The 24,160-nt window shown below is 40.5% G+C and overlaps 1 protein-coding gene across 1 annotated transcript; it reads right to left on the bottom strand.

Annotated features, from left to right (window-relative positions):
* Positions 1 to 406: 406 nt before the first annotated feature.
* On the bottom strand, positions 407 to 11,254 carry LOC124868082 (protein phosphatase 1 regulatory subunit 29-like). The gene is made up of 4 exons (XM_047364889.1): positions 11,051 to 11,254; positions 9,322 to 9,471; positions 5,393 to 6,387; positions 407 to 5,079 (listed from the first exon to the last, which is right to left on the bottom strand). Exons 1-4 carry the CDS (start codon positions 11,252 to 11,254, stop codon positions 3,519 to 3,521), a joined length of 2,910 nt encoding a protein of 969 aa, XP_047220845.1. The 3' UTR covers positions 407 to 3,518.
* Positions 11,255 to 24,160: the final 12,906 nt, after the last annotated feature.

Genomic DNA, 24,160 nt, shown 5'->3' with positions numbered 1-24,160 from the left:
TATAGTTGCTTCCTTTTCAAGTTTACCTCTGTAGCCCTAAGACTGACAGTAATGCATTTGCATTGATTCATCACTATGGTTAATCCAAGAGAGAAATGCAAATTGGTATTCCAATTGGTATAGTACCTAACATGCTTGTCAGTTGGCTTCTGCATTCTGGTCCTTTAGGGTTAAAGGCAAACGCCTGTTGTCTTTAGAGAGTGACATAAAAAACTTTGATGTTACCTGAAATTCTGAAATAAATGTGTTTAGGGGAATGCATAGGAGCAAGGCTTGGCCAGCACAGGAAGAGTGTCAAATTGAATTGCATAAGGTACTACTAATTAGGGCCTATAAACTTGTATGGCTATATAAGGTTTCTTTCAAAAATAATCTGAAAATGATGTAAATGTAAAAAACAAAAAAACAAAAAAACATAAAGTTCATACAATATTCAATGGATAGGAGTACTGCTCTTACCAAGTGATTGAACACACTGAACTGATGAACAGGGATACTGTTATTCCTTAAATCTAACAAAATCCCTTAAGGGAATATGCCGGTTACTCTAGCTTGATTCTTTTCAGTCGTTCAAATGCAGCCATTATTTTTAAAAAGGTTCCCAGACTGGATAGCTTGTGGTAATAATCTAAAACTAATTGATTGGTCATCCCTTGCACCAAATGCAGAGAAAGCTGCCAGCAGAATGTGGAAATAAGGCAAAAAGAGTAAATTGATGCAAAGAGCTAAAAGAATTTGAGACTAAGACTCAGAGCCCACAGGATTTTGCTCTCTGTGTTTAATGGTGTTCCTTTTACTTCCAAATTAGATTCTATTGATATGATACAAAGTGATGATGAGGCTGTGATATTTTCTTTGTGAATGCTAACAGGTCTGTTGGTTTGCCTGCCATGGATGACACAGAAAGGTCAGTATTTGATATAAACACACTAGACCTTAAAAAGCAAAAACACTTTAAAAACAAAGGGAGCATGCTCTTAGAACATAAATTGGCCACTCATTAAGTAAAAAAATATTTTTTTAAATAACATTTTCCCACTGTAGATATTGTTCTTATGTATGTATTTATTAATTCATTCTCTCATTGTATTATTTTTTTTTTTATTTCCCTACATTGCAATACAAGACCAACAGTGTGAGATAACAATTTTACAAACTGTTTTCTGCTTTAAAAAATGGAAAGTACAAAGGTGATACTACATTGTTTAGGTAAAAGCGGTCACATTAAATATTTTTAATATTAATATTTTTACACAATGTTATATCATTAATGTTTTGTGTGTTTGGAAATGTGTTTCTAAAAGAGATTTAACAAATGTGAATCCTGTCCACTACCTCAATTTTTCTTGGAAAAACTCAAATTTAGGCTAGAGAGGTAATTTAAACAACTTTTATATGATGTTCTTAGGGTTAACTTGAAGGAAAATCTATATAGACAAGATAGATTTAGCAATTCTGACTAGAAAAACTCAGTATACTGGAATCAATACTGTTGATTTAATACTGGCAAATTATTTATTTAATTAATTAGCTGAATTATTCCAAAATTAGTTAAAGACATCAGATTAACTTTCCTTTTCAAGCATTCAGCATGCTGAGGTGCACAAATCTTCATTGATGCAAAGAGCATAGCATAGTAAATGGTAAATGGACTGAACTTATATTGCGCCTTTCCAGTCATACAGACCACTCAAAGCGCTTTACAGTAGAGCCACATTCACCGAATCGCACTCACTAACGCTCACACATTCATACACCGATACGGTAGGCAACTTGAGGTTAAGTGCCCTACCCAGGGGCACATCGACATGGCACGTGGAAGCTGGAATCGTACCCACAACCTTCTGATTGCAAGACGACTACTCTTCCTACTTTCGCCTGTGGCTCAGTGGGCAATTTAGTCTCACACTAAGTGTTTCAATGGATCACTGCAGTCATATCCGTTATGTTGATTCTCCAATTTCTGAAACTTAGCATCAATTTACATTAAAATGGCTTCTGAAGTGGTCTGCAAGCCTTGCTCCTATGTGTCCTTTAACAACTTTAAATTGCAACACAATGTATTGAAATTATGTTACACTTGTTTTATATTATATATATATATATATATATATACCATAGGTGGAAGATAGGCAAAAAATCCTTTAAATCTTACCTCCTTAGGGCACTTTGGTCCATAGCAAGATACCAGCTTTTTGTTTTTTTCTCAGAACAGAACATTGTCAAACACAAAGTGACTGTAGAATCATCCGGTTTGAGGCAAAAAAGACCACTTGGATCTTCAGTCCTTTATCCAACATTGACTGTGTATTGCGGAGAGCATTTCGGTACAGGCTTGCCTTGACGTAATACAGCCACAGCTAGAAAACCGCTGGACGTTGTCTCTTTTCAATAGCACTGGGGTGTTTACAGGAAACCTCTAACCTGCTCTCAATATGCTTCTGTTCCTAAATGTGATTACGTGGTTCTTAAATACATAGGTTTTACACCTGCACTTTAGTCTCACATAACCTACCTTAAAAGTAATGTCGGCATTACTCATCCTATTGAAATGTAAATTTTCCAACTCTAAGTTTGCCTGTAAATAGGCCCAAAAGGTTTTTACAGGATTTGCTTCATAACATCTAGATATGTCAGATGAGCAAAACTCTTATTCATTCAGATGTACACACACACAAACCTTCCCAGCTTGGTTGTTTTCTAATGTGTCTGTTAGCAAACCCTTTTGCTCTTATACAGGAGTGTGAGATAAAGAATGACTCAGCCCCTACTTCCCTCTTCAACTAAAATGGGATTTGTCACATTAAAACCCACAAACCCACCAACCGTATGTACACACATTACCGAAAATGTGTAGTTGGGTGTTTTACATCAATAAGCATGCTCAACAAACAATGTCTCTGACCTTCTGTTATGCTGGCTAATTGCCAGGGAGAACAATAAGCCTGATAAGTATCACTTAATGTCGTCCCAAAAGACAGGTATTCTAATACAAAAGCAAATAAATCTTCATTTTAGTTTCTCATTACTGCTCTAAATGATGCTTTTCCAGCAGCCCAGGTGGAGACTGAGGCATGGAATTACTGTCCTTTGAATGGTTGATTGATGGAATTAGAAAAAAGATGGACAGGGCTTAAGTCATAAATGCTGCTGCTTCTACCGAAATTGTTGAGCTACACTGTACCAGAAATGAGGTAGAAGACGATTATCACCAAGTTAACTTTGCTCATTAGAGTGGACTTAATATGTCGGTGAAACCTGCAGGGACCAAAGTGCCCATTATGAGGCTATCAGGTGAACAGATCACTCACTGTTATGGTGATCAACCATTTAAAATGTCAATGAACTGTCACCAAATACATGTTTAAAATCATCAAGAAATTCATCAACTCTGGATCTATAGGATGATTGACCCAAGTCACAAGACACCTCTGGAGAAAGATTTTTATCCTACCTCTATAAGTCTGCTGTTGGTGTTCAACTTAAAATCTTCCAAGCAACATTTGAATTTTTGCAACTCACAGCTTTTGCTGGGCAGAAACGCCCTTCCAGTAATCCAAAATATCATGAAGATCCTCATCCTTGGCAAACTGCACCTTCTTACGCAATGCGTGGCCTGCGGCTATGTAGGAGGCTTCCTCACGTGGGTTTTTCTTGTATGGTCGAAATCGCTCCCAGATGCGTAGAGTGCTCTCAGATGAGTACTCTGGACTGGAGGAGTACCCAGAATTGTAGTTATGGTGACGAGAAGGAGAGAGCTGGGAGTAGGTGGCTGTGGCATCCCTCTTGGTTCGCCCCAGTGGTTTGAGAAATGAGGCCTTTTGGGCTGGTAAGGGTGAGTCATTATCATCATCATAGTAGAGTGCAGGAAAGGAGTGTCGGTGCTCTGAGCTGTGGTAGTCTGGCTGAACCTCTAAGTGATGCTGCTGCTGTCCAGGCCCAGCGACCCCGCATCCACTTCCATTCCCATTATTACAACCCATTCCGCCTCCATTTAAACTCAACCCACCACCATTTATGTTTCCCTTGCCATTTCCACCACACCCCCCTACACCACCAAGTCCCCCACTTCCACCTATCCCACCACAAATGGCAGGACTGCCCTTTTCTGTAGGGTACTTGGGTGGATCATTTCGCTGCTCAGGTATATCAACACTGTACATCCTTGTATTCTTGACAGATACTGCAGCAGGAGGACCACAACGGTTCTTTACCACAGCGGTCTCAGCACTCTGCTGCCTCTGAAGGGGCCGTACTGCATTAGCTGGGGGTGGGTCACGGTAAGGAGGGGAAAGAAACCCACCTCCACTGATGCCAGGCCGCTCCGACAGGGGCATGACTAGGGGCACCGGGGCCATAGAAGGGGGATGAGGCTGCTGATGTAGTTGTGGGTGAGGCTGAGGATGGGACTGAGGTTGTGGCTGAGGCTGAGGGTGTGGCTGTGACTTTGAATGCACCTTTGGAGAAGAGGCCATTATCTGATCTCCAGTGGAGGAAGTAGAGAGTGGCAGGAGATTGCGGGAAAGGGGTGCCATGCAAGGAGGCTGGGACGAGGACAGAGAGTTACCATCATCAGCTGTCGTCGCAATATTGGCAGAGGCATCCAGCTTCAGGGCATCAATGCAATTGTTGATGATTTGGTTCACTTTGTCCACCTCCTTAGCGATGGTGGAAATCTCTGATGCCGAGCCATGACCGTCATCATCAGAATCTTCCCCAGCCTCTGTCCCATTTTCAGCTACACCTCGCATATCAACAACTACTTCTCCTCCTATTCCTCCAGCAACCATTACTCCATCTCTGCTTTCCCCAGTCATTCCTGTTGTCCTAATATCCATGTAATTGCTCTTGCTGCCCATTGCCTCAGAGAAGGCAGAGGCCATTTTTTCAACCTGGGGTAAGGTGGAGAGGCGGGAAGAACTTGTGTTGGCTGATCCATGGAGCATCCCTGTACTAGAAGAGGCAGATGGTGGAAGCTTGCCTCCCGCTCCTCCTGAATGGTGGTGGTGGGTCTGCTCCTGAAGGCGCTGGATCGCACCTGCGTCATTGGCCACAGCTGCAGCTGTCTCTGGGCCATACCTAAGGAAGCAAATTTTAACTTTAAAAAAATGCATTTTTTTGTGATAATATAGTATGACAGGAACATTTTCTACCTTTTAATTAAGGAAGGAAGAAATCATTTAAAATAGAATGGTCTAAAACGTAAAGATAAAGTTGCATATTGTTGCACAAAAACAAAATAATGCAGTGAAACATTTAATCCTTGGACTATATCTTGTTCTGAAGATATCCATTACTTCAAGAACAAATTAAGGTCCTATACCTAAAAGTAAAAAAACAAAATGCCCCCCAAAGTCAAACATTTATCAAATATTAAAGATCATTTTCCCACCTCATCTCCAGGATTGTTTTCTTTACACTTATAGCCTTTTCCTTCTCTTCTTGGATGCGTCGTCGCCTGAGGCAGTAGTAGACAAATCCGAGCACAATCACCATACCAAACAGACATCCCAAGATGGTCATAATGTAGTGGGTAGTTGTGGATGGATTAGGACGGAGGTCCTCTGGGCCCATGGCCCGTGTTGTGAAAGACAGGCAAGTATGATTGTAGCGCTGAGATTTACTTGCAGAAGCCACACAGTAAGTGTAGTTAGTGTGTGGTTTCAGCTTATCTATAGGAATCTTCTTCTTCTTCTTTGTAAGGGACATGATGTCTGTAGGAAAGGTATCATTATACTGGGAGAGAATGTACATCTTAGTGTGTGGTTTTGGAATCTGCACAAGAAGTGATGCAGTGTAGAGGGAGACCGATTCAAGCTTAATGGAAATCTGAGGAACATAGTTGGGATCGGCAGTAGATGTTGTGGTTGATTGAGGGTACAGACCTAGGTCAGAACCTTCAAAACCCATTCCTGACCCATCTGGATCTGGCATCTGGGATGTCATCCCTGGAATAATTACACCATCACGACAGACAGATAAAAGAATGTACCGAGCATTTCTTCCATGCCCTGGCACTGGGCCCAGGAGTGGGTAACCTGTCAGTTCTGATGGAGTTTCACATTGGAGCCGGTCGTAAGTGTGGGTGACATTGTTAAATTCCTCTAGCCAAGTCAAAAAATTGTAGAGGTCACAGCCACAATGGAATGGGTTTCCCGCTAGTTCACAAACCATTAGCCTGTTGAGGACATTGAAGGTAGATGGGTCAAGACGGGCCAATTTATTTGAAGACAAATCCAGACTGCTAAGGTTAGGGCACTCCCAGAAGGCATTGATGGCAATGACCTCGACGAGGTTGTGTTGTAAAAAGAGGCACTGCATTCGCCCTAGGCCTCTCAACATTCCCTCAGTCAGATTGGTCAGTTTGTTGTAGCCCAGTTGTAGAACCTGACAAAGAAACAAAGAGTAGGTTCATCAAATATTTCATAAAGTTACAAACATACAGAACAAAAATAAATGCTTAATAAATGCTGTTACTGCCTTTTAAATGGGCATATATTATCATATTTTAGAATCAGAAAATCTGAAAACATATGAAGCATATATAAAACAAAACTGGCCTTTCCATTAATTTTAAAGCAGATAAGCTGTAGGGAGAACAGATTTCTCACCAACAAAAACCTATTTTTTGGAAACAATATTTGGCCCTGGATAATAAAACCATTCTAATTTTGGATTTAAGGGAAAGTAAAACCCAAAACAAAACGCAACACAGTTTATGCCACAACTAAGTTTTAAACCTTGAGCTGAGTCAACAGCCAGACCATTAAGAACACTGTGGGTGTTATTTATGAGCAAAATTCCATCAAGAAAATTATTATTATTTTTTTTTTTAACCAATAATCAGTTACAGCAACATTATATATTTTTTCTGTCTGAGTCAAATGAAGGACATAACATTTGACTGCAAATACAGTTTGAGTATCTAAACTTACCCTCCAATCACTAGATGCGTAATACCTTGAAGTGACTTTAAGAGCCTAATGACATGAGGAAAAAAAATAAATACTGTGGATGGACTTATAGTTTAATTGGAGTAACAGACTTTATCCTTGGAGTAACACTTTGACAGCCACATTACCGTCATCCCAGTATGAGTAAGACAAAAGCGTATTGTGAACAAAAGCGAGACCATCAAAATCACAGAATGGCTCAATGATGAAAAGTGTTCTGGTGGCACAGTTGTTTGGAGAAATTGGAGTGCTGACACCCATAGGCATCACAGTAACAATGCTGGACAGAACCATGGCAGACATTGCAATTATTAGAATAAATGTTGCCAGAATGTTGGTGTTTTGATTTATGTTTTCTGTAACAAGCTGTCATTCCCCTTTTTGGTCTATTATAGGCAGTCTTAGCTCATCACAGCGGGTTTTTAATCCCTCCGTAGGATGTCAGTTTGCTAGGTCTCCAAATTACTGCAGTCAGTAAACAGTTTTCCTGACTTCCTTACTGGAAAATGTACAGCGGTTGGACAATGAAACTGAAACACCTGGTTATAGACCACAATAATTTATTAGTATGGTGTAGGGCCTCCTTTTGCGGCCAATACAGCGTCAATTCATCTTGGGAATGACGTATACAAGTCCTGCACAGTGGTCAGAGGGATTTTAGGCCATTCTTCTTGCAGGATAGTGGCCAGGTCACTACGTGATACTGGTGGAGGAAAACGTTTCCTGACTCGCTCCTCCAAAACACCCCAAAGTGGCTCAATAATATTTAGATCTGGTGACTGTGCAGGCCATGGGAGATGTTCAACTTAACTTTCATGTTCATCAAATCAATCTTTCACCAGTCTTGCTGTGTGTATTGGTGCATTGTCATCCTGATACACGGCACCGCCTTCAGGATACAATGTTTGAACCATTGGATGCACATGTTCCTCAAGAATGGTTTGGTAGTCCTTGGCAGTGACGCGTCCATCTAGCACAAGTATTGGGCCAAGGGAATGCCATGATATGGCACCCCGAACCATCACTGATCCACCCCCATGCTTCACTCTGGGCATGCAACAGTCTGGGTGGTACGCTTCTTTGGGGCTTCTCCACACCGTAACTCTGTCGGATGTGGGGAAAACAGTAAAGGTGGACTCATCAGAGAACAATACATGTTTCACATTGTCCACAGCGCAAGATTTGCACTCCTTGCACCATTGAAACCGACGTTTGGCATTGGCATGAGTGACCAAAGGTTTGGCTATAGCAGCCCGGCCGTGTAAATTGACCTTGTGGAGCTCCCGACAGACAGTTCTGGTGGAAACAGGAGAGTTGAGGTGCACATTTAATTCTGCCGTGATTTGAGCAGCCGTGGTTTTATGTTTTTTGGATACAATCCGGGTTAGCACCAGAATATCCCTTTCAGACAGCTTCCTCTTGCATCCACAGTTAATCCTGTTGGATGTGGTTCATCCTTCTTGGTGGTATGCTGACATTACCCTGGATACCGTGGCTCTTGATACATCACAAAGACTTGCTGTCTTGGTCACAGATGCGCCAGCAAGACGTGCACCAACAATGTGTCCTCTTTTGAACTCTGGTATGTCACCCATAATGTTGTGTGCATTTCAATATTTTGAGCAAAACTGTGCTCTTACCCTGCTAATTGAACCTTCACACTCTGCTCTTACTGGTGCAATGTGCAATCAATGAAGACTGGCTACCAGTCTGGTCCAATTTAGCCATGAAACCTCCCACACTAAAATGACAGGTGTTTCAGTTTCATTGTCCAACCCCTGTAGCTGTTTGCTTTATGAGCTGAAATTCAAGACTTTACTAGAAACACCTTTGTCTCAACTATCATTGACAACAAGCTTCTCAAAAGAGTTGAAATGAAAAAGATGCAAAAATTCTGATATATGCCCTATCATGTTACTATATTATTCAAATAGATTTTTCTAGTAATTTAAAGTTTCAATGGGTGGGATTCAAGGCATGTAAATTCCAAGTGTTGCAGACTAACCAACTGAATACCCTGATACCCATCCTTCTTTTGCAAGTATGTAAATGAAACTTGGGCCTCTACTAAAAATGGAAAGTGCCAATCTGAGCTATTCCTTCTCTTGTCTGAGGTTAGCTGCAGAAGAAGCATTTTGGCGTAACATTAACAGGCTTAATTTTCTTTGAAAAACATTGCTTCCAGCCCATAGATTTCCCTAAGTTCAATTGTGTTTGACAAGAGACAAATCTTAAAAAAACTTAGATGACCTGTAAAAGGCTTGTTCTTGACCATTTTCTTAAGAAAATCCAGAACAGCTCAGCAAAAACATTAAGTAAAGCAATACAAACAATCACAAAACACAGAGTTCTGTCTATGATAACTAACCTGAAGGTTTGCCTGTCCAGCAAAGGCCCCATCCTCGATGTAGCTTATCTCATTCTTGGTTAGATTGAGATCAGTTAGGTTTGTGAAGCGGTACATGGAGGTAAAGAGAACCACCTTGAGTTTGTTCTCATTCAGCCTCAAGTCATGAACCTTAAGGTGATAAGAAAACAAATAACTTTAAGATATGTATTACAATAAAATATGAACTCACTCTACCTATAGTAAAACCAAGATTTTTTAGCAGGTTAGCAAGCATTTGCTATCTAAATGACTATCTTCTCCATTCAATCCTTATAAAACAAATAAAAAATGTCATGCTGTTTGAAAGCATATGCCTGTTTGAAGATACTGAGCAGAGGTATTTCTTTATAAGAAAAGTTGCATGAAATTTGAATTTGGTCATTCAGTGAAGAAGCATTTAATCAGGTTTAGCATTTTTCATTATCTGGAAATTGCTATAAGTTTAGCTAGATCATTCATTATGCTTTTGTAAGAAAAAACATACAAAAACATGTTTACAATGATTTACAAATTTTGTGAATTTCATAACTACAACATCAACTAAATAGAAAGATTACTTTACAACATCCAACCCAAATACAAAAGCAGAGTATGAAACAAAGACCCTTTTTACTCAAGAATAAACAAAATAAAGTAAACTTCACATTACTCCTAAGGTCAAAACAACTGAAACTGACAGTGCCAAAGACAGACAGCAATGTCTGTGTTCGTTGATCTGCCTAAGCCTAGGGCAGCATTAAATTACTTATTAAATAACTTTTTTTTTTCAAAAATCCATTTTTATGTTTTTATTTTTAAGAATTTAATGCCTTTCAAAATAAACAAATTGTTTAAACATAAAAAACATTTAATCATATGGTTTAAATTTCAGAAGTTCAATTGAAAAATAACTGAACTTTATTGAAATTAATTATTTTTGTTTTAAATAAAAATCCTAAATATATGTCATTTATCTCAAAGTATTTTTGCTCTAAAAAGTCTTTCACATGAAAATGGAACAATTATTTTAGTCAAAAAATGTGAATTCAAAATTACCACTAAATTTAATTAGTATTACATGCTCTAGAATAGCATAGTGATTGTGCTCTATCTGTCTCACTCACCAATAGTGATGTTTAGGATGCCTTTTTTGACAACTGATATTTTGTCCCCCAGGAGTTACAAGACAGTCTTCTTTGCCTTTAACACGCATAACGTTGATATTTATTTCTAAAGGACTCTTTTACTCAGTGCATACAGCTACAAAAGGTCTTCAGTAAACATGTATTTTGCTTTGCTGAGGAAATTAGCTAATTTTCTGTTGAGAATCAGCTCGTAAGATGTTAACTTGCAATATTTGAAAGATATTTTCTTAATTAAATTACAATTTTTCAATGTATTCATCACAGCAAATGTCAAAATAGCCTTGTCAGTCTATTTAATTACAAATAAGAATTTTTCAATGGTAAGCTTAATTAATTGCCATACTGGACTACCTGTCATACCTGTTATACTTTTCATATGTCCAAACATGCATTAAAAGTGTGAAATTATCAAGTTACCACATCAAGTAAACATTCTATTTAGATGAAGGTTTGCAACAGTCAAACTAACAAAAAGTAGCAGCTGCTTTCTAACTCACTCTATCGCAGGTTGTATTGCAGGGAGGCATATTGTTTATTATGGGTGGCTGCAGGTATAAGAAGTTCACTGATAACCTCGCACTGACCGTGCTGTTGATGTGCTGGGGGATGGTCTCATATGGAGGCTGGTTCTGACTGCAGATAGCCAACCAAACGTAACCTTTATCCCCCTCTATCAGCCAGCAGTCCCCTTTCACCATACCAGGCAGGCGTAGAAGCAACAGTGCAGGAAGAAGGAGTGAAAGAAACAGGGAGGGAGACAGGAAGGACAAACATTGTCTGGCGGCCATGATTTGAATTCAGTGTTTGATGTCACCTCAGTTGAAAAGAGAGAGGGGGATGGAGCTGACAGGGTAAAGGTACAGAGCAGCAGTTCAAATTCAAAACTGGAAGTGGGTGCAGGTTGGGGCAAGGAGGCCAGACTAAGAAATATTTGAACAGAGTGGGAGGACGTCTTCTTGATAATTAAAGCTGTAGTTGGAGCATGGCAGTCAGTCTTGTTTACGTTTTAGGTGTTCCATGTCAAAGAATTTTGAAGAATGTCACCCCAGCAGCAGCTCATGGCCCTTGTCTTCATAAAACAGATCAGGCAGTAGTCCCTCTCATAGAAAGGTTCTGTGTGTACAAAACAAAGACAGAAAAAAATTTGAACTTATTATTGATAATGACATCTATAAAATCATTAGGAGTTAGTTTTGATTGCTACTAAATCACTTTGTGACTGGACAACAAAAAAATTGAAATCAGAAATGTTTTGGAAACATTTAAGTCTTTATAAAGCCCAGGCAAATGTTATGACTTTTTCAATGTAATTAGACATTAAAGGCTCTATAATCATTCCTGTTTGTTAATCCAATCTAATCCATTTTATTTATGAAGCACATTTAAAAACAAATAGTTTAAACCAAAGTGCTGTGTAATGCATTTGTGAAGACATTTCAGCTACTTGTGTATATTTGACGATGCAATAAAGATGTAAACTGCTAAAAATATGATCAAAACTATTCAAAACATATTGTTTAAGAGAATTTCCATTTCGCGATTATCTTAGAACGGGTTTGATGTATACTAAAACAATACAAAGTGAATCAGTGCAGTTAAATAATAGAAACAGGGAGATGGGTTAAATTGACAGAGAGGGGCTGCTGTAATTTGCATGTTTAACAGGATACTAGCTGACATTTAGCTATTTACCTTTCCTGGGGGATTAACGATGGATTAGGCTCTAATCCAGTGTAAAATATTATGTATCTCATCACTGCAGCATCCAGTCTTTTAATTTGTTACCAAAGTTTTGATTCTCTCCCAGGAAACAAAATTCTCTCAAGAAGACATCAATGAAAGGGCCTTTATAAATACAAAGAAGAAATGAATCTGCCTATTGTTCACTGTTTTTCAGGACAATTTTAAATACTTTTTTTTGTCTCTTAGAACAAATAAAAAAAAGAAAAAAACCTTCCCATAAAATAAGCAATTAGATTGAAAACAAGGGATAGTGAAGCAAACTATGGTCAGTTCAGTTAATGCGATCCATCTCATCTAACCTAGTCAGCTTTCTCATGATCCTTTCATCTTTACATCTCAGCTAAATCATAGTATTTCTTTTGTACAATCGTTGGAAGCCTGACATAATATTCAAGAACTTGTCAATAGAGCCTATCATCTCACTTGTTAAATGGCACAGCAAGCCAATGCAGAGTATACTGAAAGTATTTGATTTATAGGTATTTTAAAAGAGAGCAAGACTTCACACCATCAGAATCGTTTAGCCTCCACCCAGGTCTTTATTCTGAAACATGATTTCACAACTGCACAGCATGTTCAGAGCAGATCAGAATAAATCTGATACATGGTTTGTATTGAATTATTTTATAACCATTACAGACACAAGACTTATGTAAATTTTACATAGCCCTTGGCACATTGAACCAAGATTTTAAGCTACAGAAGAATGCTATGTTAACTTTTTGTGTTTTGCGTTTCTTGTCTGTTTCTCTGCTCTTCCTTGTTTAGTTGCTGTTATTCTAGGTTTTCTTATTATATTAGGTTCATGGTCATTCTTGTGTTTAGATATTTATGTTACTTCCTTCTCTGTATTCCTGCTCGTCTGTGTTAATTATCCTCCCTCCTACAGTTGCTCTGCATTCTCCCTTCCACCAGCTGCTCCACATTTCACCTGATTAGCTCTTCTAGTTCATTGTATTTATACACTTTGGTTTTCATTGCTTGCCACTGGATCCTCATGTTTACTACCTGCTCCGTGTCATTTGCCTTGATTTCTCTGTTTAACTGCATAACCTGTAAGTTCTCCAGTTCTCCTTAAAACATTTCTGCTCACCATGTGGCTCTCATGCCCTTGTCTGCATATTGGTCCATCAACAAACCAGCACTTCATGACAAATACAACATTGCTTGTGTTTTCCTGCAGGGAACTGTCAAATGTCCGTTCAGTGCCTGGACAAACTGACCAGGACTAGGTCACTGTGACAGTCTTGAAAAGAAACTTGCCAGAGTTTAAATTGCCACTTACTTAAAGAGTTAAGCATGATTTTCGAGGAACACTTCAGCAAAACAAGCTACTCTTGGAGGAATTAACATACAGTTTGTCTGTTGAAAACAAGAATTTTAATAGAACTAGGGATGTTTAACCTGTTCTGGTGGCTCATTCTATGAAAGCAATCCCAAATAATGAGGTGGTTCTGGTTCTGTCAGCACCCTTTGATCAATTAGACGGCAAAGTTATTTTTTTTCCTTCTTACAGATATGCTATACAGCTGCTAACATGTTCCCTGTATCAAAACAACACTCAATGATTTATTGTGTTTTCAGCTTGGAGGCCGACTACTTTTACTATGTAGAAGCTGCACATGGAGGACAGTTGGTGAATATGGTCAGCAACTAATGGTATTTAAACAAAAATAATTATCTGTCAAACAACTTGGAGGTTCAACATTTATTCTCATTTTTCTTCTTTCAGCTACTTTCTGAATTGTGTTAACTCTACTGAGGTTGAATACAAATGAATGCCAGACATCGCAGATTTTCTTAGTAAAAAAAAATGGAAACCTTTTTTTTTCACTTCTCACTTATGCACTAGTTTGTACTCGTACTCGTCGTCTTCCACTTATCCGGGACCGGGTCGCGGGGGCAGCAGACTCAACAGAGACGCCCAGACGTCCCTTTCTCCAGACACCTCCTCCAGTTCCTTCAGGGGGAGCCCAAGGCGTTCCCAGGACAGCCGAGAGACATAGTCCCTCCAGCGTGTCCTGGGCCGTCCCCTGGGCCTCCTCCTGGTGGGACGTGCCTGGAACACCTCCCGAGGAAGGCGTCCAGGAGGCATCCGGTATAGATGCCCGAGCCACCTCAACTGGCTCCTCTCGATGTGGAGGAGCAGCGGCTCTACTCCGAGCCCCTCCTGGATGGCCGAGCTCCTCACCCTATCTCTAAGGGAGTGCCCGGCCACCCTACGGAGGAAGCTCATTTCAGCCGCTTGTATCCGGGATCTCGTTCTTTCGGTCATGACCCAAAGTTCATGGCCATAGGTGAGGGTAGGAACGTAGACCGACCAGTAAATTGAGAGCTTTGCTTTTCGGCTCAGCTCCCTCTTCACCACAACGGACCGGATCAGCGCCCCCATTACTGTGGCAGCCGCACCGATCCATCTGTCGATCTCCCGCTCCATTCTTCCCTCACTCGTGAAGAAGACCCCGAGATACTTAAACTCCTCCACTTGAGGCAGGAACTCCCCTCGAACCTGAAGAGGACAAGACACCCTTTTCCGGTCGAGTACTTGGAGGAGCTGATCCTCATCCCAGCCGCTTCACACTCGGCTGCGAACCGCCACAGCGCATGCTGTAGGTCTTGGCTAGAGGGGGCCAGCAGGACCACGTCATCTGCAAAAAGAAGAGACGAAATCCACTGGTCCCCAAACCCGACCCTCTCCGGCCCTTGGCTGCGTCTAGAAATCCTGTCCATAAAAGTTATGAACAGGACTGGTGACAAAGGACAGCCCTGCCGGAGTCCAACATGCACCGGGAACAGGTCCGACTTAGTGCCGGCAATGCGGACCAAACTCCTGCTCCGCTCGTACAGGGACCGAATGGCCCCTAGTAAAGGGCCCCCGATTCCATACTCCTGGAGCAACCCCCACAGGGCATCATGAGGGACACAGTCGAATGCCTTCTCCAGGTCCACAAAACACATGTGAACTGGTTGGGCAAACTCCCATGAACCCTCGAGTACCCTGTAGAGGGTATAGAGCTGGTCCAGTGTTCCACGGCCGGGACAAAAACCACAATGCTCCTCCTGAAGCTGAGGTTCTACTATCGGTCGGACTCTCCTCTCCAATACCCTGGCGTAGGCCTTACCAGGGAGGCTGAGGAGTGTGATCCCCCTGTAGTTGGAACACACCCTCCGGTCCCCCTTATGAAGGGAGACCACCACCCCAGTCTGCCAGTCCAGAGGCACTGTCCCCGACCGCCACGCAATGTTGAAGAGACGTGTCAACCATGACAGCCCTACAACATCCAGAGACTTGAGGTACTCAGGGCGGATCTCATCCACCCCCGAACCCTTGCCACCGCGGAGCTTTATAACCACCTCGGTGACTTCAGCCTGGGTGATAAAAGAGTCCAACCCCGAGTCCCCAGCCTCTGTTTCCACCACGGAATGCGTGATGGCAGGATTGATGGCAGGTGATGATCAGTGGACAGCTCAGCCCCTCTCTTCACCAGAGTGTCCAAAACATGCGGCCGAAGGTCTGATGATACGACAACAAAGTCGATCATCGACCTCCTGCCTTGGGTGTCCTGGTGCCAAGTCCACTGATGGACACCCTTATGTTTGAACATGGTGTTCGTTATGGACAATCCGTGACTAGCACAGAAGTCCAATAACAAAACACCACTCAAATTCAGATCGGGGAGGCCATTCCTCCCGATCACGCCTCTCCAGGTGTCACTGTCATTCCCCACGTGGGCGTTGAAGTCCCCCAGCAGAATAATGGAGTCCCCGGGAGGGGCACTATCCAGCACCCCCGACAGGGACGCCAAGAAGGCTGGGTACTCTGCACTGCCACTCGGCCCGTAGGCTGAAATGATAGTCAGAGACCTCTCCCCAACCCAAAGGCGCAGGGATACGACCCTCTCATCCACTGGGGTAAACCCCAACAGGAGACGGCTGAGCTGGGGGGCAACAAGCAAACCCACACCAGCCCGCCGCCTCTCCCCGTGGGCCACTCCAGAGTAGAAGAGAGTTCAACCCCTCTCAAGGAGATGGGTTCCAGAGCCCACGCTGTGCGTGGAGGCGAGCCCGACTATTTCTAGTCGATATCTCTCGACCTCCCGCACAAGCTCAGGCTCCTTCCCCCCCAGCGAGGTGACATTCCACGTCCCTAGAGCCAGCCTAAGCATCCGGGGATCGGGCCGCTGAGGTCTCCACCTTTGTCCGCCACCCAATCCTCTTTGCACCGGTCCCTCACGGTTCCCCCTGCAGGTGGTGGGCCCACTGGGGGATGGCCTCGCGTCTCTCGTTCGGGCTTGGCCCGGCCGGGTCCCGCGAGGAGCAACCCGGCCACAAGGCGCTCTCCGATGAGTCCCGACCCCAAGCCTGGCTCCAGGGTGGGACCCCGGCTCCGCAGTACCGGGCGACGTCACGTGCCTCGATATTTTGTTCTTCATGAGGGATTCTTGAACCACTCTTTGTCTGACCCATCACCTAGAGCCTGTTTGCCATGGGAGACCCTACCAGGGGCATTTAGGCCCCAGACAACATAGCCTCTAGGATCATTTGAGCACTCAAACCCCTCCACCACGTTAAGGTGGTGGTTCAAGTTTGTGTTCGTCTGTTATGTAAAATCCTAATAAAATTAAATGAAGTGTGTTGTACTGAGACAAGAGGTAAAAATGTTTAAGGTTTGTATGAATAATTTTGCAAGACGCTGTATGGTTTTAAGAAAATGTTCAAATCCGATCTGGTTTTAAAGACCATAAAAACAGTGTGGCATGTTTCAATGCCCTCCTTTTGAAGGTTTATAATCACAGCAAATAAAATTACCACTGGCCTGACATGGTATTCACTGTGCTCTAAATACATGAAAGACATGTCAGTCATGTCTCACTTGAAAGCAAGCTGTTTACTGCACAGTCCAGTCACAAATGCTTAGATCAGCACCGTTTTTTTCATGATGCTGTAATAATAATGACCATGCCCCTCCCGTCTTATCTTATCATCTGGGTCAGTCTGCTGTCACTCACTCCTGTTGTCTGCTTCTGTATATCATTTTATCTGACAGCCTGTCTCCTTATTTTTTCCCTTTTCCATCCATCTCTTTCCTCTATCTATATTGTTTTCAGCCTGCTTATCTCTCCTGCCTTTCAAACAGAAACACAGATGAATATGCTTCATCACTAAAATATACCCCTGACTGCCTTTGTGCTCAACATCGCCACTTCGCTGCTTTAATCACTATTTTGTAGAAATCCAAAAAATAGACTATTCTGTTTTTTTATGTCTTCTGAATTTTATGTTTTTTTTTACCGTATTGTCATAGCTTAAATTTAATTAAAATATTGCACCTGACAAAAACATGAATCAGGTCACAAAGTAAATTAAATCTACTAAACTAAAACCATTGCTGTTATCACTTTGCCAGATTAATGGGATTTTCCTGAAGTGATGTTGAGGGGTCAATTTACAGTGCAACATTTTTAAATTGGAGCCTGCTTGTACACTGGTTTTGTTGCATGTATTCCAGCCTCTTTCCAGTGTCAAAAAGAACATATTGTGGACTGATTATTGGTTCTAAAGAGGCTCTCCATGTGAATGAGGCCATGAATGGTAGCCCTGCAATGCCTTGGTGCGGTGTGTGCAGTATTCTGGATAAAGTGTGTATATCTAACTGGGAGATATTAGAGGTTTTAGACAGCAAAAATTCTAAGAAAACAAATGAAAAAAGCACATTGTCTTTATTTACTGTAAATACATGCCATTTGGGGTCATTAAGTTAATGTGAAGAGTGTGTTATCTTTCTTCACTCCTGTCAACCATGCAATCTTTATTATAAAATACACCCTGCTTTACACTTCTCTACAACCTTTTCCCTGACATCTGGGCTTTTTACTGGTCTCAGTGGTGCTAACAAACCACTGAGACCTTCACAGACAACAGCATCTTTTACTGAAATTTACTGACTAATTAGGCATCTTCTGAAAGCAGATGGTTTAATGCACTAGATTTAATTTAAGGGTATCAGAGAAGAGGGGGATAAATAACAAGGTATGTCAAACATTTTAGCTTTTAATTTGTAAAACAAATTAATAATTTTTCTTTCAATTTACATCTATTCACTCTTATGTGTTGATCTATTCAAATGAAATGCACTGGAGTTTGTCGTTATAATGTGAGAAAATATGAAAAGTTTCAATCTGTATGAATACATCTGCAAGGCTCTGTAAAAATATTAGCTTAGGGCTGTAGCCTACTTCTTTTTCATTCATATTAGCTATTGTGTGTCTGACTGACAGCACAAACCTCCAGAAAATGGGAGAGACTTCATTAAGTCTCGAGGGAAAGCTTAACAGGAAACAAAAAAAATAAATCTAAAGGAACGCTGTAGAATCTCTGTGCTATGAATGTTAACTGTATTTTCTGGACATGAGAATATGGTAATGAAGGGGTCAAATTATTGGCACTTGAAGAAATATGCCCTTTTTATAGACAATCATTTGGCGTTAAAATTAGAACTGGTCCTAAATTACAAAATATGTATGGATTAAAGTTGCACATGATAATAAAGAAGGCAAGTTAATATGGCATTTTCAGAATCTAATCTAGTTGGTAGATTTCTGGTCATTTTTAAAAATGTATTACAAGAGAACAAGTAAACACAAGAGCAGAGTAAGATCCTGCAGACAGTGTAAAAGGCAGAGCAGGAAACAAACATTACAGAGTGATGCACTGCATTTCTTTTATCACAACTTGCTCAGTGAAGCAGTCAAGTGCTCACCCAGTGATTCAGAAATGAAACGCTCATCCAATCTTCAAGTCAGACGGGCATAACAGCAGCTAGCCAGCTTTATATTTTTTTTAGCCAGCCAGCCAAATCAAACCATTCAGCAGGCTCCAACAGAGAATGAGTCAAATACCTAACCACACATCAAGCCAATATGTCTAACAAACACTCAGCCAGTCATCTAGCCACTTATCCCTGCCTGGTGTTGTAAGTAAAGGAAAGCCATGGAAGCAAAGCTCAATATTCTGCCCTTTTCTGCTATCTATGACTCCCTGCCTGCCTAATTTCCAAAGTTTCTGCGTCGTTCTTTTACATTTCTTCTCCTTCTTTCGGCTTTCACATAGCTAGCGCAGCTTTAGTTCAAAACCTGAGGAAATTATTTGTTCTCTATCCATTTCAGCCTATTTTTGCTCCAATTAATTTGAAATGTCATTTCCACTAGGGTAGATTTCTGGCATTATTCCAGTCCCAGCTATCCAAGCCCTATTCTTTCAACTGTATGATCCACCCTTATCTAGTCTGCCCTTTGTTTTATATGTTTTGATATGGATAATGCATAAAATGTACTTCTGTGGGTTATCAGTTGGTTTTTGATTAGTTTGCTGATGTTTTATAATCCTCCCTCTTGTTCTGCTTTGCTATACACCGACATCTGTCCAATTAGGTTTAGGTTGTATGTAACATGTGTTACTGTCTACCACACACTCTCCCACAGAAACAGCTGAGCAGAAAGAAAGTTCTTAGATCCTGTGTGTATGCAGCAGCTTGCAGAGCTCTGCGAACGCTGGTTGGACTTTGCCGGTGTAAACTGTTAAGAAAGTAGTACATTAGGGGTTTGCCAGTCTGCCTCTTTGTAAAATGCCACGAAACTTCAGATTTCTTATTTCAGTCATACATTACTAAACATATTTCCAGCTTCATAAGAATGCTTTATACAAATGACCTAAATTACCTTTGAATAAATCTCACATTTTTTGTAATTTCTGGACTCCTCTAAGTCTTTTTTAGATGTCCAAGTGTTATTCAGGGCACTTAAAGGATAGGACAAGTGTTTTCTCCAAATTAAGCACGAAATGCCACTTTTAATGACAGCACTAACCCTTTAAACCAGCTTCTGGTAGTACTGCTTAGTCCACTTGTGGGAAAAGGCCTTAAATTAGGCTGCAACAGCATTTTTCAAATTCCTCAATAGACTTTCAATAGAGTTCAAGTCAGGCGACTATGATGCATGTTTTCTAAAACAAGGCCTTTGTGACTTTGACATACAACTGGGGTGTCCGAAAAAGGTTTAAAATCGAAACAACTGGACTTCAGCACTTCGAGTTGAAGACATTTCGCTCATCATCTGAAGGGCTTTCTCAATTCGAAGCTAGTGAGGGCGAAGTTCCAAGCTTTTAAACTGTTTGGGATGTTCTGTTGTCAACATCTAAATTCACATGCAGATTAAACTCCCCTAACAATAGAGTGTTGTTAGTGCCAATGTAAGCCTGTTTGAGAGATGTTTTGGTCACATGCAAGAAGGTGTGAATTGATTGCAATCCTCACATGCAAGAAAGTTTGAACAATTCACATTTTTAAAATTAGTGACAATACATGCTTGATTAAAAATCAATAAGCTGTAACAGTTCTCTTACATAAATACAGTGTATTTTTTAAACTAGTGTAAAAGATGGCATTCTCTTAATATTGAATTTTATTTAATTCTTCAAATCCAGATTAATTCAATTAAATTTGTGAAGTTCAAACAGCAGCCAGGTATCAAATTTCATCAGGACTGGATTTCATGATTTTCTTTTGAACTGAACCTTTATTGAAATATTAAACATTGCCAGTTTCCAAATAAAGTTTCGTTCGGCTCACCGACTTATCTTCTCAAACTTCGCTTGTCTGATTTTCAACAGCATTGTAATGTTCCACATGTCCCAAAAAAACTTTCTGTCACAAGTAACCAGAGACTAATAAAGACTTAATGCAATCATATTTAGGTCAAATAGATCACAGCTGGGATCAGAGAGCTTAAAAGATATGCTCATGTCTGTGGCAGGCTGCTTTTTTCTAAACTACTTTTCTCAGTCTTAGTCAGAAACATAGATGTCATAGACTCAGGCACTGATTACCAACACCAGAGTGACAGTCTACTTGATTGTGATGGATCTCTGAACAAGGCTTACCCATGTTTAATTGTTCTTCTCATAAAATGCACCAACAGGCAATCTCCTTAAAAATGTGTAATTTTGCCAGTATGGGCATTCTACCATAAAGAATATGTGCTTCACATTTGTGTCTGTGTTTTAGACCCAAAGGGTACAAATAACCATAAAATGGCACCTGTACAGTAATGTTTAATGCCATAGAGGGGTGGCTTATGTGGCCCCTTTCATGTGAGTCTGCATGGCATCAATGGTCCTTGCCTTTGATGTGGATTGTCACAACCATTATCGAAGTGGTACAAAAAGGCATGTCCCCCATATATATTTTTTATCACAGTTACACATCTAAAATTCTGAAATGATAAAAAAAAAATCCTAAATTGTGAGAAAAATTAAACAAGCTCCAACAAGCTTAAAAAAAACATAAATTAAAAAACATTGTGTTATAAACTGTTCTCTCACTCATCTTATGCTCGGCTGTATGTGTATATCAGTTACTTCCCTTAGTAGCTTTTTTATTGTCTTTTTGCACATTATTTTTATATTTAGTTGGAGTAAAACCTGTTATCCATCTATTTCATCAATCCCAGGTTCTGCTCTTTGGCATCATTTCTGTATAGTCAGTCAGTCAGTCAGTCAGTCATTTTCTACCGCTTATTCCATAGTGGGTCACGGGGGAGCTGGTGCCTATCTCCAGCAGTCTATGGGCGAGAGGCAGGGTACACCCTGGACAGGTCGCCAGCATTTCTGTATAGTTTAGTTGCTAAAAAAACAGAGCACTAACTGTATCAGAATAATGTTCTACTCCCTAGAACTAGCTAATACATAATGCATATTGTAAGATGTGGGCATTGAGACTGTAATTTTATAATCTGACACAGCAACATTGTCTGATTATAAAATGACTGGTATTTTCAGGTATCTTTCACTGATTGTAGTCCATAGCTTAATGCAGTTGCCATAAAATATAATTGATACAAATCACTTACAGCACAGAAAAAAAACATATTCAACAATAAACAAGAAATATGTGTTTTCTGAAACACTACCCTGTTTTCTATTATGAGTCCAAGACCTTCCTGGGGACTGATTTGTGTCCAGTTCTCTGATTTCTATATTTGTGTGTTCTGCCTTAAAGGCATACATTTTGTATAGACATATTCAGTTATTCATTTTCTTCAGTGTAGCAGGAAACCTATTAAAACTAAACATACACGGTTACGCTGCGAGTACCATCACAGCTTTCAATACACTACGGTTTTGGGGCTCAGCTGTACAGTGTGTGCCTGTGTGTACATGAAATTAATTATAGCTATACCTCTGTGTCTTAATTATTTCATAACTCATGAAAGAACCTGTCCCCTTGAGCTCTGCTCTGTAGGTACTACAGGCTGAATTAAAAACCCACAGAACGGACCACACTCCTTTGCTAATGACTAAGGCAGCACAAGGAAAATATATGTGAGTTCTAGAAGAAAATAAAAAAGAAGAAAGATGGGGTGGGGAAACAAATGGGAAAGAGAGATGAGGTAGGCATTGTGGCAAGAATTAATTCATTCGTTTTAATTCTTCCTCTCTGTCATCCCATCAGGTCAACTCAAATGGGATTTGAATCTCTTTTCAAGTTTGAACTTTACGTGAAATTGAGAGATGAGGATTAAGAGTGGTCAGAATATTAGATGAGGACCTGAGAAAATGGTTTTTAATCTTACTAAACTTGGGAGAAACCAGATATATAAGGGCTGGAAGATAACCCCAGCACTTCATGATAGCCGAATACTTGTTAAATCATAAGCCAAATCATTATGAAATGCAATGTCAGTGTCAGTTTCAACAGTGGTAGCAGCAGGAGAAATTGCTGCACATATGCAAGCATTAACACATGGAGGCTGTCCAGTTGAACAGCCGTTCCCTTCTTTGTTGGCAAGCAAGTGCATGGCTTAGTGCCTGAATGAGGAGTAGTTTCTTTCAGAGTTTATTGTAGTTTTGCACAGACTGGTATCAAAATATGTTCAAAGTGGAAAATGTACAGTATATCAAGTTAATGTTCCCTTTCTTACAAAGTCAGTTTATAAAACTCCTCAAATATACTAGAAAGCAGAGGTGGAAAGTAAAGGAATGTATTTACTAACATTACTGTAACCAAGTGCAGTATTTGTTTACTTGAAGTAGTTTGTTAGAATTTGTGCATTGGTGTTTGCTAAAGCATGTTTGATGGAAGAATTATGCCACAAATAATACTGTACTGTGTAAAAAAAAAAAAAAAGGCCATAACAACTGGGGAAGAAATACTATACTGGTTCACTTGTGCTAAACAGTAGACAGAAATAAACTTATCGTCCTCTGCAGCAACTTACACAAGCCTTTTAGTGAGGGGAGCGAAGGCTGTGCACCCTGTAAATGGTGGCCTTCAGTGTAACCGCATCTGCTACTTTGATCTGGAGGCCTGTACTTTTTTGGCACAACAGGAAAACTGCTGCTGATGTAGAAGCTGCACTGACAAACTAGTAAAAACTCAGATGCCCAGGGTACTGTTTCATCTTACAGCACAGCCACTTCACATGTTGCAGCTAAAGTAAAAACATATCATTCTGGCTTCCAGAAAAAACGCAAAAACAAAGGTGACTGCTTTATTATGCAGTGTATGGTGTGTTTTTCCCAATGACTGCATACATGCAATGTTTGTGCACTTGATGGTTTTCCCAGATCTTGCAGCATATAGAACAAAACATGAAACCTGCAACCATGACAAGGTAGGTTATCGGTTGTTTCTGCTTAAATGTTTTCATCCTTTTTTAACTTTTATCTTTGTTCTTGCCATGCAAATGAATATACCTGCCTTGAACTAAAAACATATACACAATTAAAAAGGGCGAATTGTCTGAGATTAACAGCATGCCATGTCCTTGGCACACTGCCCAAAAGACACACCTCTACTTCTGTTGAACAATTACTCTAAGTAGATTTCTTTTATTTTCATTTGAGCAGATTATTCTATAACTCTTTCCACTTCTGCTAGAAAGCCAATACGTTAA

Source organism: Girardinichthys multiradiatus, chromosome 5 (genome assembly GCF_021462225.1).
Source record: "Girardinichthys multiradiatus isolate DD_20200921_A chromosome 5, DD_fGirMul_XY1, whole genome shotgun sequence".
In the NCBI taxonomy this organism is placed as follows: domain Eukaryota; kingdom Metazoa; phylum Chordata; class Actinopteri; order Cyprinodontiformes; family Goodeidae; genus Girardinichthys; species Girardinichthys multiradiatus.
The sequence above is the reverse complement of the archived record's forward strand: the minus strand, read 5'-3'. Positions and strand labels throughout refer to the sequence as shown.